This window comes from Serinus canaria, chromosome 13, assembly GCF_022539315.1.
Source record: "Serinus canaria isolate serCan28SL12 chromosome 13, serCan2020, whole genome shotgun sequence".
NCBI lineage: Eukaryota > Metazoa > Chordata > Aves > Passeriformes > Fringillidae > Serinus > Serinus canaria.
Window position 1 is genome coordinate 7856580 of NC_066327.1, and position 16064 is coordinate 7872643.

The 16064-nt window shown below is 44.9% G+C and overlaps 1 protein-coding gene across 2 annotated transcripts in view; it reads left to right on the forward strand.

The window, feature by feature from the left end:
* FNIP1 (folliculin interacting protein 1) overlaps nt 1-16064 on the forward strand; it is a 64822-nt gene that overhangs the window by 42318 nt on the left and 6440 nt on the right. The window contains exons 7-14 of one of the 2 annotated variants that reach the window (XM_009091364.4): nt 1451-1534; nt 2500-2571; nt 3414-3549; nt 4083-4284; nt 4663-4748; nt 10842-10988; nt 12923-13092; nt 14392-15814. In XM_009091364.4, coding sequence (XP_009089612.1) covers nt 1451-1534; nt 2500-2571; nt 3414-3549; nt 4083-4284; nt 4663-4748; nt 10842-10988; nt 12923-13092; nt 14392-15814 — 2320 coding nt within the window. The remainder of the gene's footprint in view (nt 1-1450; nt 1535-2499; nt 2572-3413; nt 3550-4082; nt 4285-4662; nt 4749-10841; nt 10989-12922; nt 13093-14391; nt 15815-16064) is intronic. The other variant, XM_009091365.4, reaches the window with a different exon arrangement.

Here is a 16064-nt window from a genome sequence, read left to right on the forward strand (position 1 = left end):
AATTTGCAGTAGTCCATTTGTAAGGGAAACCAGTTAAGGTTGTAAGAACCTTGCAACCTACAAATTCATTTCCCACAGTCCTTTCAGGCTTCAGTTGAAATTTTTGCATGAATGTGGTGCCTGATCTGAGAGACAGATCACCATTATCTACTGTTAGGGTTTGCTGTGGCTTGTGCCTGGCAGAAATTTGCTGTAGCATTAGAGTGATCTAAACTGCAAGTTCCAGTTCAGATAAGGCAAATCTTAGGCATGGAGTGATTCAGGTGTAGCCAGTGCCACCTGTTTCCCTGTGTCCAGCTGTGGGGTGACTCTGGTGACCGCCCCAAGAACTGAGCAGGAGGTATGGACACCTCGGGGCAAGGGTGTGTGGCAAGAGGCACAAGGGTGCCAGCAAGAAGAGGATGCTGAAGTTTTCTTTGTGATTGAGCTGCACAAGTTTTCAACAGTGTTTGTTTACAGTTCCCGTTTGAGCACAGAGGGAACCCTAGGTAAAGCAGGGAGAGGAGTTAATCTGTAACTGCAGCATTTCTAACAACTCTGCTCAGCAGCAGAGACTGCTCCTGACTCACCTGTGACAGGAGGAGGGTTTATGTGTTTTGGCTGGGAACTACTTACAAGGTGCTTTTTTCACATGTGCTGGTTAAAAAAAACAAAGCAGCCCTGGTTATGTGTTCCCTTTAATGACTGGAGGCCTAAGAGAATGGAGGGGAGCTTTGAGGTGCAGCCTTTGTGTTTTGTATAATCAGAAAACTTTGAGTGAGCATTGGCTTCAAATATAGGAGGGGGACTGGCAATTAAGTCTTTGAAAATACTTATGTGTTTTTTCTGGCTTTGTATACAGTAAATACATTGTTTTCCTGGTATAGCTATAATCCAGTATTACTTTTAAAATTAACTACTGAGACTGCTAACGTTTATTTTGTATGTGATCATTTCACTCAACTTATGTACTGACTATTCTCAGAACTACTTCAGCCTATAATTTTCTGTTGGTTCTACTAAGATGAATTCCTGCCTTCTCTCTCCTCCTTCCTCCTTGTCTTCAGAAGCAGTGTTCCCAGGCACCCCACCAGTGTGGATGTTAAAACAAACATTATTCTCTGTGATGAATCTCCTGTTTGTGGTCAAGTTAGGCTTTGAGCCTGCATAAATTAATCATTTTTCAACCTTAAAATTAAAAAAAAGAAAAAGCTCTTTTGAAAAACCCCATCCTTGTATGGGAGACAGTGGAAAGCTGGGTCTATTATTGTAATCTATAAATACTGTATAGCCCAGCTGTGAGACTCATCCTCACATCAGCATTCTGGTAAAGCCTCAGAGCTGTTCTCCTGCCTGCGTTACTCTGCATTTATGTTGGCTCAAACCTCTCCCTGCCCTGGCCCCCTCCCTATGGACTGTTCTGCTTTACTAACCTCATTCTCTGATGTGTATTTTACGTTTTGCCATGTAGGTCTTTCCCAGCTTTGCAGCCCCAGGCGGGCATTCTCAGAGCAAGGTCCGCTCCGCCTCATCCGGAGCGCCTCTTTCTTTGCAGGTTTGCTGTGTGCTGTGTGCTGTGCTGTGGGGCTAGTCTAGCTGGGGTGACAAACTCTGTGGATTTGTAGTTTAGCCCTGCAAATAAGATCTCATATTTAAAAAAAAAAAAAGGACAGTGGTGTTTGCTCTCTTACCTTTCTGGACACTTTCCTTAAATCCCCAGAGGACAGCAGGCATTTAATAGTCCACTTTGGGATTGTCTGTGTTGTTCTGTTTTGGAAACTTAAATATTTAAATTTGGAATTAATATTTATGGGGATAATATTTCACAATGAGGTCAAGCTATTTTGATCTGGATTGGTTTCAACCAAACTGTAAAAATTAGAGCTAAATTAGATTAATTCAAAATGGACATTTCTTGCTTTTAGTGGATCTTATTTCCATGGCTGAGTAGCTTTATTTCACACAATATTTGTAAAATATATCACATTTAAAGACTGTTGAGCCTGACACACCTTTGATCTATATGCAGACTGTGAATCTGGACAGCTTACAGCTTAGTTGAACAACCAATGCACTGCTCACAACTTAAAAGTTTCAATTTCTTAAAGACAGCATTCAAAATTCCTTTAAAAATACATACCTAATACCTGAGAAAGCTGTTATAAGAATGAAGTTGTGTTTATTTTGAGTTTTGGGTTTTGCCTATACATTGAGTACTACAAATGTGACCAACATCCTCTTGGTACAATAAAATTTTATTGAAAATTATCAGTGGACAGTAACAAAGTCCTGGTTTTAGTTTGTCCTAAAATAGGTGTATGGACTTGAGAAAAACACACACAGGCTTCTCAGGTAAGTGTTTTGGTTTGTTCAGCTAAGCAGCCTTTCTTGGTGATGGCCTTGTACAGTGCTGTTGATCTGAATTAATGAGCATGTTTTTGTTTCATTAATTACATGGAGATCTGCAAACAAGAAAGGAACTGTACATTCCCCTGCTAATTGGTATTCCTTGTTTTACAGTTCACAGCAACCCTATGGATATGCCTGGGAGGGAACAGAATGAGGACAGAGACAGCGGTATAGCGAGATCTGGTAATGGCAGTTCCATCTGTTAACCCTGTAAACTCCAAAAGTATTCATTTGTCTTGGGATCTCTGCACATCATGAAGTAGTGCTGAAATGGGATTGTTCTGGTTTGCTCTGTGACATTAATGGCACCTCTCTGTACAGGTCCAGATGGTGCTGGTGTTGAGGGTGTGTGTTGGGCACCTCACAGTAACCTGACAGCAGTATCTTTTATTAAACAAGCTGCAAACAAGCAAGGCAGATTTAATATTGAAATGAGCTTGCAGCATTTCTAAACAATACTTGCTGTTAATCTCCTTTCCAAATCCAGGAGGCCAGGTTGGATGGGGCTTGGAACAATCTGGTCTAGTGAAAGGTGTCCCTGCCCATGGCAGGGGATGGAATGAGATGAGCTTTCAGATCCCTTCCAACCCAAATCATTCTGTGATTCTGTGTTCCTAAGATGGTAATGTTAGAACATGAATTGGCCTCAACAGCCCCCCTTTCCTCCCTCCAAATTCAGAATGTTGGACACTTGGGCTAGGATTGTAAAGGCTTTTAAAGGATGTGATCAACATTACTCCTTTCCACAAGGAATTTATTTCCTGATACTCAGGTTGCTGAGCAAGGTGCATCCTGTGCATTACCTATTATGTAAATCAGCAGGACTGTCCCACCCTTGTCATGCTTGCATGGCTTGTTAATGTCATTATAAACTGGTTGTTTTTATATTAGAAACAGAGATAAGCAAAAGAGAAGGCACTTGAGATGCAACATCGGTATCTCTTGAGAGACTTGGTTTAGTTGCTGGTGTTATATTCCGAATTCTCTTTTTTCGGGAGAGGTTTTTATTCCTCTTGTTCTTGCAGCATCTCTCAGCAGTCTGCTCATCACCCCGTTTCCATCCCCGGGCTCCTCGTTCAACAAGAGCTGTGCCAGCAGCTACCAGCGGCGCTGGCGGCGCAGCCAGACCACCAGCCTGGAGAACGGCGTCTTCCCTCGATGGTGAGCTGGGCAGGGGAGGGCTGTCTGCTGCCCATGCACCGTTGTCAGCCCGATTCTGCTCTTGCATATGTGCATCTGCTCTTGCTGATGCTTTCAGTGGGGTATTTACAGAGGTGCAAGTCAGGCTGAAGTTTTATACTCTCTGTGTTCCTCATGGCCTTCATTGTTTTTTCACTGACTGGAAAGCCTTCAGCAACATGTAAATCTGTAGGCTGTAGTTTTGAGGATAAGAAGCCCTAAAATCATACTCAAAACACCAGTTCTTGGCAAGAATGGGAGAGAACTGGAATACCAATATTCTGATCCTACGAACACTTTGAATCTGGTTCCAGAGTTTTGTGATTGCAGAATCAGTTAATAGTTGTTTGTAAAAAATCACAAAGGGGTTGTTATCAAAGATGATGATTTGACAACATATTCAAGCAAAAGGTATTTGTTGAAGGTAAATGTTCAAGAAGTGAATCACACAGGAAGCCAAGGTACAACTTTAAGCAGTGGATTACATTAACTTTCCCTTTTGTTTCTGCTCCAAGGTCCATGGATGAAAGCTTCAACTTGTCAGATGACAGCTCTGGTCCAAACCCAGGAATTGTTAGGAAGAAAAAGATAGCAATTGGGGTTATTTTTTCACTCTCAAGAGATGAAGATGAAAACAACAAATTTAACGAGTTCTTTTTTTCACACTTCCCTCTTTTTGAGAGTCACATGAACAAACTGAAGAGTGCAATAGAACAGGTAAACAGAGTTCCTGTGGCTTCTTGCACTTGTGTGAGTTCTCCCAGTCCTGTCAGATTAATTTCTAACTCCTGTTGCTAGTTACAAAAGTGGGATCAACTTGATGTTGGGTGTGGGAATTGCATCACTGCAGTTAAAACTTTGACCCCTTTTATGTTTTGAATAGTGAAAAGCACAAAAGAGGCAAAAGCTGCAAATGTGCCTCACCTGTCTTCCCTCAGATGGGAAAGTTGGCACTTGGACCGTCACTTTATCACTTAAAAAAATTATTTGCATGACCAGATGAACAAAAGATAAAGTCAAACACATGACTTGGTTTTCCATGTTCTGTGCTCCTGTAGCTGTGTGTTACTTATCTGTTTAATGATTGTTTTCAAGGCCATGAAAATGAGTCGGAGATCAGCTGATGCCAGCCAGCGGAGTTTGGCATATAACAGAATTGTGGATGCCCTAAATGAGTTCAGGTGAGCCACATGTCTCTGTCTTTTCTGGCTCTTTCTTCAAAAGCACTTGAGCCTGTTTTAGAAGGATCTTGTAGTGCAGGATAAGTAACTTAAAATGTCCAAGGTCTTCTGCAAAAGTCAGTACAGCAAAGAACTGGTGATACCAAGCCTTCCTAATGTGTCTGAGGTTTTGGATTTTTCCAAGTGTGTGTGTCCATTAGTCCTGTGTGAACAAGACACAGATGTTCAGGGTTCTGTGTGCTTTAGGTGATAAGGAAGCTCCCAGTGACCTCTTAAATGGTCTTTTGTGGCCTGTTGAGAGGGGGGAAAGTACTGCAAAGCCCTGTTAGGGAAATCCTCCTCTAGTGTGTATTGTCGTGATTTGTGAGCAAAGCTCACCCCTCTCTAAGCTGTGCTCCAAAGGTGTTTCAGAAAAACAGCTAGGAAGAGGGAGAGCTGTCTTTTCCCATAGTCAAATGCAGTGCTGTAATCTCTGGCTATTGGTACCTGAAGAGCCTCTCTGTTCCACAGTTATTATACAAAGTAACTCAGATAAGCACATCCCTGGAATTTAGCTGTATTTTCTTTCCATAGTTGAAGTCATGGGGAGGGAGTTAAGATGAAATCCATCTGTTTGGAGTGATTCATCTCCTCTCAGATGGGAGTGGCAGGGTGCTTCCTTTTACTACCACTGTAGAGCTACTTTTTAGAGACATTATTGAAGACAGCTCTCTGATGTTATAAAAAGAAATTTCTGACATCAGGATGTATTTTACTGAACAGAGAAGTATCCTGAGGACTCACTTATTTTTCCACAATTCCACTTCTTACCTGAATGCCATAGATTAGGTGGTGCTGCAGGACGAAGACGCACTGTATTTTAAAGTTTTTTAGAAGCTCACCTCCAGGCAGTCACAAGGAAGGGCAGAGGATATGTCCTGTAGGGACAGAAGGCAGAACAGAGGGAGCACGTGGGCCTGTGGATAGGATAAGCTGTGCCAAGAGAGGGAGCAGAGGGAACTCATGACTGCTGGGAGCCACTGATCCAGCCCAGGGGCCTGAGACAAGTTCAGCAACTCAGAGCAGCCACAGTGATCCCTCCACTCCCACAGCTCTGCCCTGTCTCTCCTCCCAGGTCTCTCCCTGAGCCACTTCTGTGCCTTCCCACCCTCTGTTAACACCAGCTCCCCAGCTGTTTTCCAAACCTTTCCCCCAAAACATTCCCCCTCAAGATATACTCAGTGGACTTTGCCCGTTCTCCTTTGTCCTTCCAAGTTAAACAGTTCCAGAGGGCTGGGGAGGGGCACCTATCCCAAGTCAAAAGCAGGAAAAAAGCCCTGAAAACACAGACCAAATCCCCTGTGCTGGCTTTTCCTCCTGGAGGGAGCTCAGCAGTGCTGAGCTGGGATGGGGTGAGGAAGGCTGCTGTGGTCAGGCTGAGGAAGAAAGCACTGTCCCAGCAGGCACAGGCAGATTGGCACTCACTGCACACCAGGAGCTGGGATCATTCCCATGACATGGCCATTGCATAACCAGCACTTGGAGCTGAACCACCAGTTCTATGCAGAGGTTTCCATGGTGATATAAATATTGCTCTTTAATAGTGTAATGAAGTTAATTAAATCCAGTTTAATTTCATAGAAATGAATTTCCTGGGGCAGCAGCCTCTGGCAATTTTGGGTTTTGCTGGGGTTTTTTAAGGGATTGCATTCAGAGGTGGGCAACAGCTGGTGCTCCCTGTCTAGGCAGGGTCCTTATGCCCCTGTGATATGCATGTCATCCTCATTTCTGTGACATGCAAGACCCCCTTGCTTTTCAAAGCAATGCAGGATGTGTCTGGTAAGAAGAGAGAGGTATATTTAAATACCAAAGGCTGGATGCAAAGATGCTTTGGCCCAGGTTCAGCAAGCCCATTTAGGACACTATTATCTCTTTAGGTGTCTGCTTTCCCACTGAAGTCACGGGGAAGTCAGGAGATGAGTCCTTTGGTGAACCTGAGACTTGTGTTGATTCTTGTCCTCTTAGCAAATTGTGCTGGAGGGAAGAAGGGTGCTGACTTCAGTGGGCTGGTGATTCTAAAATGCAATCCTGTTGCTGGTTTAACTCATTGCATTCCAGTTGTTTTAAGGAGAATTTTCTTTTGTTTTTTCCTTTTTTTTTCTTTAAACCCCCCAGATTTTCAGAGGTGCTTAAGAGTAGCTGATGTGCACTCATCTGGTGATCAGAATAACCTGAGATCAGTGGGCACGGGGGTGTGCTGCCCTACTGATCAGGAAAGGTAGCATGTCACCCCAGAGTCCCCTCTGCAGGGAAGGAGCTGTGGCTGTAGGTCACTCCACTGCCTGCAAAAAGGGACCTGGGTCAAAGCTGGAAAACAAAGCTGCCTTCTCTCAAAGGCCCAGGCTGCTTCTGCAAATGGAGACTGTTGATAAATTTGCCATCAGTTTGGTGCCCAGCTCCAGGCCTACCTTTGCATCATTAGTCACTTTACAGCAATTTTTAATTTTCTAAAGCACTGATGGGTTTAGCTATTAACACTTGACTTAGAGGCTTAGAACTCTCTGTGGTTGTCAGCTGTGCAGACACATGACTTAGGAAATAAGCTACTGTACTTGCATAAACATTTTGGCTCCCCCAGTCCCTGAGGCCAGCGCAGCACATTGATAACACAGATTATGCATGTGACTAATACCTGTGTGGCACAAATGCTGGCTGGCAAGGAAACCCTGAGTGCAGGGCCTGGGGAAACACCTCTCTGCTCTCTGGCAGACAGATTTGATCCCATTTTCTGCCAGTAATTTTTAAGCAGCTTATGCTGCTGTGAACTGAGTGTGCTCAGTGGTGCCAGCACTGATTGTGGGGGAGCCCCCCTCCTGCATTCCCTGCAGTGGGGATTGCCTTCGTTTTGCTGCTCCTTTTTAAGGAAAAATCACCTTTGGAAGGATGGAATGAGGATAGGAAACAAATGTATGTGAATTAAGCTTTATAAACCACTGATTATTTTCTTTCTTTGCCATTATGTTGTGGCTCCTAAATAGCAGAGCTGCTCTGGGGGCACAGTGCTGAGGGTCAGTGTGTTTTCCTTGGGGAGGGAGGGGGCTGCAGCAGGATGCTTTTATCATGAGGAGCTGTCTGGCTTGTTTGGTTTGTACAGCACCAGGCAAAGATGTCTCTGATTGGTACTGAAAATTGGTACTGAAACCGAGGGTGGTTGGGGGTGTATGAGGGTGGAGCAGGGAGCAGCTGTGCTGTGGTGTCTGTGGGAACAGGGCTGCTCACCTTGGTGCCACCTGTACCTGCAGGGCAGGCAGACCCCAGAGGAATTGGGCTGGGCTTGGCTCGGGGATTTCTTTTCGCTTGGCCAGGCTGGGCTTCACTGGCTCTCAAGCCCTGTGAGATATGAAGGTGTTTCCTGAGGGGCTCCTCTGGCCCCTGTGCTCGATGCTCCACTGCTGGGGCCAAGGTGCCTGGAAGCTCCAGGCTGGAGTTCAGCCTCCTGGAGGCATTTCCAAATATAAACCAATTTAAATGTACTGGAACCCTCAAAAGAGCAGAGTCTCTCATTAACTGAGCTTTCCCTCACATGCTGGTGTGTGTGTGGGGAGGGAGGGGAGGGGGTGCTGCTGCAGATGGCCAAGAGGAAAGTGGCCAAGTGAGTTTTTAATGATTGTTATTTTTAAAATCCAGTTAACTTCCCTGTAGTGTTTGAGGAGGGTTTCTTCGTGTCGTTTTTTTTGTTTTGTTTTCATTTTTGCCCTTTGCTGTCTGGCAGGAGAGCTTCCCTGGGTGTTTGAAGAGCTGGGAAGCAGTTAATCCTTGCCCTTGGTCTCTGTGCCATTGCTGCCTTGGCTGGCGTGGAGGGTTCCCTGTACTGCAGTCACATGCCTGCTGGCCAGGGGCCAGGGCAATCTGATCTGGCTCGGAGGAAACACTATCAGCTGCAGATGCAGCCAGGGTTACCAGAATAGTAAATAACGAGTCACAAGACTCGGGCTATTTTTTTAACGAAAACAAGTCTTTTAATATGTTGGTTTTAGTATAGAAGTAGTTTCTTTTTTCAAAACAGCCAAGCTGCAAGAGGCTTGGCTTGGGTTAGTTTGCATAGGATGGAGAAATAAGCTGTGTTTTACGTTGAGTTGTGCTGTTTATCTTCAGCTTCTCAGGTCAGCTGTGTCTGGGGGGGTGCAAGTTTTCATACTTGTTTTGAGCTTTGAAACTCCTTGAGTTTGAGATCCTTGGACTTGAGGTTTCTTTTTTATTTTTTGGCATCTTTAACATCTGCTCCAGTTAATGGGCTGTGAACAGAAAGCTTTCCCCCAATAAACCCCCCCAGTCCCAGCTTGCCCCTGCAGAGGAATGAACTCCAAGTACCCCAAGACTGTTTGTGCTGCTGGAGACCCTCTGGTGCCCCAGAGGCAGTGCTGCTGTCCCTGGCTGCGTGCCCCACTCCTGTCTAGGCAGCAGGACTTGTGCTCAGGTCTGTCACCAGGCTGGGCTTCCCTCCCAGGACGGGACCAGCAGCAGAGGGTAACATGGAGCAGCTGGTGAGGCGGCTCCAAAGTGACCCAGCAGACAGCAGAGCCTCTGGGGGCTGGGGAGTGCAGAGGTAACTCAGCTGTGCCCTCTCCAGCACACTGACTCTCATCAGGCAGTGGAGGATTGAAGGTGTAACCTTTGAAGAAGACAGAGTTGATTTTGGCTGTTGTGAACACAGAGAATGAATTTTGTATTTGATGAAAATTGTTAGGAAAAGTAAAGCAGAGAAAGCCACTGCCCCCTCACCTTCTTCCTTCAGGAGCAGCCCTGGTGACCTCAGTCACCTTTGCTGCCCTTTGGGGAGCAGCTCTGGGGTCACCACCCAGCTGCTTCTGTGCCCAGGAACTGGGGGTGCCTCCCTCCTCCCCAGGGTGGGATGTGCTGAGCTGCTGCTGCTGACGTGCAGCTCTCACTTCCTGGGAGTTTCACTTTAACCACTAAACCATGGAAGATCTGGCAGCTGCTGCTCCAGTGTGTTTGCCTGCCTGCTGTGCACAGCTTTGCTGCTGAAAGTGTCTGTAAATTCTGAGACCATGATATCCAGAGAAGATATATAAGATATAAGAGGAGTTCAGGAGTTTTTATGTCTATAAAAAAGAAGATATAAGGTCTTATAAATCAGAGGTGGTGCTAGGGATAATGGGGTAATGTATATCTTTGCCTTTTAAAACAAAAATACTTTGCTTAGAAAAAGTAGTGCATTAGGCAGGGAGAAACCTGAATTGATCAGTCATTTCCTATGTCCTTTTGGGTTTTTTCACACTTAGATTTTTACTGTGTCAAAAATATAGCTTCCCACAGTGTCATAATTTAGGCATTGTACTTTAAACTATAACTTGTTTATATTTTAGAGAAGTTCAACAGTAATCTGAGGGATTTTAATCTGGTATTTTACTGCAGAGCAAATTTTTAATCATACATTTACTGTCCTCTGTAGAGTCAAAAAGGATGTGGTGAGTGTGTAATAGGTACAGCCACAGGGTGCCTTTACTGTCATACTCTCTATTTAAAGATAAAGATGTGAACTGGTTCCCTGCTCTACACACCCACACTTCATAGGTTTGGCCTGGAGATTCACCAAGTTTTTGAAACAAGGAGGAAGTGAAGGTATTTTTATAAGTCAGATACATACAATCTTGTCCTAGTCATAAATAAAGCAGAAGTTTGTTTTAAATGAAATGAAGAACAAGCAGGGAGATAAGAAGAAATGATCCATTCCTTCTTCATTAAGAGCAGGGCAGCTCTTGATTTGTGCCAGGGAATGTTGCTGTGTTTGGGATCAGGTCAGGTGGATGCAGGAGGAACCTGTGAGGTTCAGCTCTGAGTTAAAGGGTGAATTTGTGCTATTTAATGAACAACCTGGTTTGGGTAATGGTTGCTGAGAGAAATTTTGTTTCTGATAGAAATGAGAGCTGGATCTAAATGTTGCACAGAATTCTTTTAAGCTGGGATTTCTACTTTTCATTGTTGTTGTTTGGGGTTTTTTGTTTGGTTGGGTTTTTTGGGGGCTGTTGGGTTTTTTGTTTGGTTTTTTTTTTTTTTCTTCAACCTCCTGGATTTTTTGGTTTTGTTTTCTAGAACAACTATTTGCAATCTCTACACAATGCCACGGATTGGGGAGCCTGTCTGGCTCACCATGATGTCAGGGACACCAGAGAAGAACCAGCTGTGCCATCGCTTCATGAAGGAGTTCACTTTCTTGATGGAAAATGCTTCTAAAAATCAGTATGGTGGATTTTAGTTTCTAAATTACATATGTGATTGTGCCTTTTTATTTCAAACCAATTTTTAAATCGGTTGTTAAAATCCTGATAATCAAAGAATCAAAAGGCCATCCATAAATACCTTCTTTTTGAAACAAATAAGAAATTATCTCATCAAATTCCTGCTTCCTCACAGTCCTCTAAATCTTGATAGAGGCTGAACATTTGAAACATGTCCATGGAAAGTGTGTGATGTGTGTGGATGTCTGGAAAGGGGTGAAGATACCTTACAAAATGCATTAAGTTATCTTTCAGAATCAGTTATCATATGATGAGGGATTATACATTCAGGAAGAGCTGTGTCTGTAATACTGTCAGACCACAAACCTTAAATATCTTTTTAAAGTGCCATTAAAGAACTGCTGTGCTCTTTAGTGCTCACTCACCTCTCTGGCCTCAGGCCCCAGCTGTGAGCAGATACTGAAAACCGAGAAAGAAAGAAAGTTCCTGATAAACTGGGAAAAATCTGATAAATGTGCTCTTTTGTCAGTACTTTATCCTCTTTCCCCAGGGTGTGAGCAGGGGAAATTTTTAAAGGGTTTATCTCCATGAAAGTCCTAAAGAGAGCACAAACCTAGTTTGGGTGGGGATGGCACTAACAGATCAGATGTTTGTTCAGGGGCACTGCTCCCTGCAGGGTGGGAAGGGGCTGCTGCTCCCATCCTCCAGCTCTGCCACCACCTTGTCATCTCTTCTCTCCCTGAGGGGAAGGTGACAGTGGTCACTGTGACAGTGGTCACTGTGGTCTGCCTGCTCCTGCCCCAGGGCAATGGGAGAAACCACGGGGAGTTGTGAGGGGTGCAGATGTATTTTCTTAAGATCAGTTCCTGCTTCAGTGGAGGCTCTTTGCTGGGATTGTCTCCTTTGATCCCTGCCATTCTGAGTCCTGTACATGTTGGTTACATTTAAGTAGTCATTTATTTGGGTTTGTTTTCTTTATTTTAAATATAAGAAGATTTTAAGTGAGGGAAACCAGAGACAAATTAGGCCCTTTATCCTTCCCAATCTAGTTTTAAATCTCTCCTCCTTTGGCTGTCTCTAGCATGGCTGTATGGAAGCTGTAGGGTTCCTGATGCTTGTAAATTATTCAAATAACACTATTTTGAGACATTTGGCTCTTTTCCTCCCCACATATGAGCCACTGTGGCCAACAGCACCATGTGTTGGTGTGTGGAGCCTCCTGGACCAAGCTCCTGCCAGGAAAACCAACTGGGAAAACTCCACAGAGCAGAAACCATGCCCTGCCATTGCAGTAAATCAGATTGTTCATGTTTTTCAGGAAGTTTTTCCACCTTAATTGCTTAACCAATGAACACTCCTTTGCCAGCACAAGAACACAGCTTCTCTGGCTGAGCTACAGAACTTTGTGGGGGTTATTTTTGAAAAGGAACAGCCATATGGGCTGAAATTGCACAATAGTTAGGTGAAAGAACACAGCACCCAGCTGTTTTACAGGTTTAGTGGCAATAGTCTTCCTTCTCATCCACTGTCACAAGGCTTAGGGGTTTGGGATCTTCTTGGAGTACAGGGGCCACACAGTGCACTGCTTTCTTACAGTGAGTGAAATAAATTGGTTTTGAGATGTTGTAAAACATAAAACTTGCAAAATAGGAAGTCATATAATTATTGCCAAACAGAGTAAGTGAGATGCCACAAAGTTAAAATATTTCGTTTTATTTCAAATGTGTGTTCTAAAAAAGAGCTTTGCCAGGCTGAGAGGGAGGGTCCAGCCACCCTTTCTCTCCCCAAGGAACCAAGACTGAAGGGATGATCTCTGCTGATTTTGTCAGGCTGTTTCTTTACTCCTTGATCCATATAGACTAGACCTGCTGTCAGTTTAACATCTTGAGTGTATATCTGGAAAAAGAAAAAACATGTTGAACATTTTGCTTTCAGGTTTTTACCAGCTTTGCTGACTGCAGTGCTGACTAACCACCTGGCCTGGGTCCCCACTGTCATGCCCAATGGCCAGCCACCAATAAGAATCTTCCTGGAGAAGCATTCTTCCCAGAGTGTGGACATGCTGGCCAAAACTCATCCCTACAACCCACTGTGGGCTCAGCTTGGTAGGTGGCAAATATCTCTGAACCCTCAGCAGCTTTACAGGAATGGGAGTGCATGAGGTGGGGTTTATGATGCTGCTTACTCCCCTCCCAGGTTATTTATTTTCAATACAAAATGAGACAAAAGTGTGTTTCAAGCTTAGAGGTGGTCACTGTGGTTTTTTATTCTCTTTTTAAGGCATTATCCATTAAAAAGTGTTGGCCAAAAAGTAAAGTCCTCTTTAGTCTTCTGTTTTGGGTCCCTTAAGGTCCCCTGCTCTGGTGCTGGTGGAGGATTCCAGGCGTCCTCTGGTCCTCTTCCTCCTCCTCCTGTAAGGAAAATCTGCTTTTCTTTCCTATGTTTTGGGATGCTCCTATCACTAAACCTCATTCTGGAATGAGAAAATCAAGAAATCTCATCTTTTGATCAGAAATGATCACAACAGAGTGAAGCAGAACAGGAAGTCAAAGCTTGGCAATCCCCAGGGAGGGTCTCAGAGCCCAGTCAGTGGTGTAGCTGTCTGATAATTGCCCAGTAGAGAAGAGCAGGGCAGGTCAGATTGTCCTGCTCTGCACAAAAACTCAGTCATAGAATTTGATTAGGGAAGGTAAGGAAGGTTTAGTGAGCTTGTCCTATTATTGTCCAGGTAGGAATGGCCAGGGCCTTGGCAAGAAAACTTGATTTCAGGCCTCATGTGGCTTGAGGGACCCACTGTGGTGAGGGTGGCCTTCAAGGGACCTTGTCCCCTCAGCCCTGCAGTCATGCAGTGCCCTAATGCCTCTTGAGCACACTTGCCCAGGTGACTCGAGTACAGCCAGAACACCCCATCCAACCACAGCAGAACTCAAGGAGGGCAAGAGAAGGAGGTTTGCTTCAGCCATGCACCTGTCATGGTCACTTTTTGTCCTCATTCCTGGCATAGGTTTGTTTCTTTTACAGCTTTCTTTTGTGGGTAAAAGTCCAGCCCACTTTGTAGACTCTCCAGGGTAATTTGGCAGAGATGCTTCCTCTCTCCCATGGCTGTATAAGGATCCCAGGAGATGAGCCTCCACAGCTGGACTCAGCTGGAGGTGGTGTGAATGCTCCCTGATGTGTGAGATCAGATGTCCCCCTGACCAGTGGCTCACCTTACAGATCATACCAACAGCAGCTTTGGGATTCTCTTTCTGAAAACAAAATACAGCATAGCTGTTTTAACTCTACTGCTTTAGTATTTCTCTCTTATAGACCTGCTCTTTGAAAACCAGCCCAACAGCTGGCTGTTAGAAGAACAAATTATTGCAAAGATGCCAAATAATTGTGTGTTTAATTTCCTGTCCTAGGTGACCTGTATGGGGCCATAGGATCACCTGTGAGATTAGCGAAAACAGTCGTGGTTGGCAAAAGACATGACCTGGTGCAGAGGTTGCTTTATTTCCTCACTTACTTCATCAGATGCTCTGAACTCCAAGAGACACACCTTCTGGAAAACGGGGAAGATGAGGCCATCGTAATGCCTGGCACTGTTATCACTACCACGCTGGAGAAAGGAGAAGTGGAAGAGTCTGAGTACGTGCTTGTCACGATGCACAAGAACAGGGGCAACTTGCTCCCTGAGTCTGAAGAGATGAGAGCTCCCAACTGCAGCTGTAAATACTGCAAATGTCCCATTTCCCTCGCACAGAACATAGAAGGTGTTGCACAGCAAGAGAGAGAAGACATGCAAAGCACTCCTAAGGTAGAGCTGGAATCTTCTTCAGATGAGAACAGAACCATCGTTCCTGAGGATGGCCAGGAAGATGCCGTGGATGCGGCACAACCGAGGCCTTGCCTGGATACCAAACTAGAGACTGTGGTGTGCACGGGGTCAGCTTCACCCGAGAAATGTGTGGGGACAGAATCTTGTTTGGAGCCAGGAGGCAGCACGTGGAGGAGCGAGGATGCGCTGGAGGCGGGCAGCCAGGCGGGAGGGGGCACAAGGACACCCGGCATTGCTGTGGAGAAGAAGCCTCCTGATAAGCTCTTCAGGGACACGTTCCCATGCAGCGCTGCCGAGGCTCAGACAAAGGTGACTTTCCTCATCGGAGATTCCATGTCACCTGACTCAGACATTGAACTGAGAAGTCAGGCAGTAGTGGAACAAATTACCAGGCATCACAGCCCGCCAGCAGCGGAGGCAGGAGTGTCTGCTGATCAGAACTGTGAAGCTAAACAAACTGTTGAGGACCAAAATAGAGACTGTGGGACAGCTGAACCCTTTCCTCAAGTTGCTAGGGAGCATCAGAGCTGGAACTCAAACCCATACAGTGCTGAGAGCATGAGTCTGTTTGATGAATATTTCACTGATGACAGTTCAGTTGAAACCCAGACTACTGATGATATTCCAGGGCAAGCAGCTGCGAACCTTCTTGCTCACAACAGTAGTTTAGAATTTTCTAAAAAGCTGTGTACAAAGACTTGCAAACCACCTAGTGAATATTGTAAATTTATGGACTCTGTTCGACAAGAGACCTACAAAAACTGCTTTAATGAGCAGGACCAAAGAGAGAAAATCTCTATTCGTGTCCCCCATGGGGACAGGGAAAACATAGAGAAAAAAGTGGCCCCGGGAATTGATTGGGACATTCCAAGAAATGAGAGTTCAGACAGTGCCCTGGGTGACAGCGAGAGTGAGGATACAGGCCATGATCTAACTAGACTGGGCAGTAACTATTATGGAGGAGAGCAAGAAGACTGGGCAGAGGAATATGAGATTCCCTTCCCTGGGTAAGTACTGTTCAGCACTAACAGAGCCTAAAAAAGATGGAGCCTCTTCTCATGTCACATATTTGGAGGACTGTAGCCTAACTTGGCATCAGGGTTTGGAAAAGTGTCTCTTGAGCTTGCTGGTTGTTGAGGAATTTTGAGAGATCAGTTGTCTGGAAAAAAATACTAATGGTGTATTGTGATCTTGGCTTGTATTCTCTGCTTCCATGATAAGCTGACTGCAAAAGCTGACTGTAAACTTTTTTAAAAG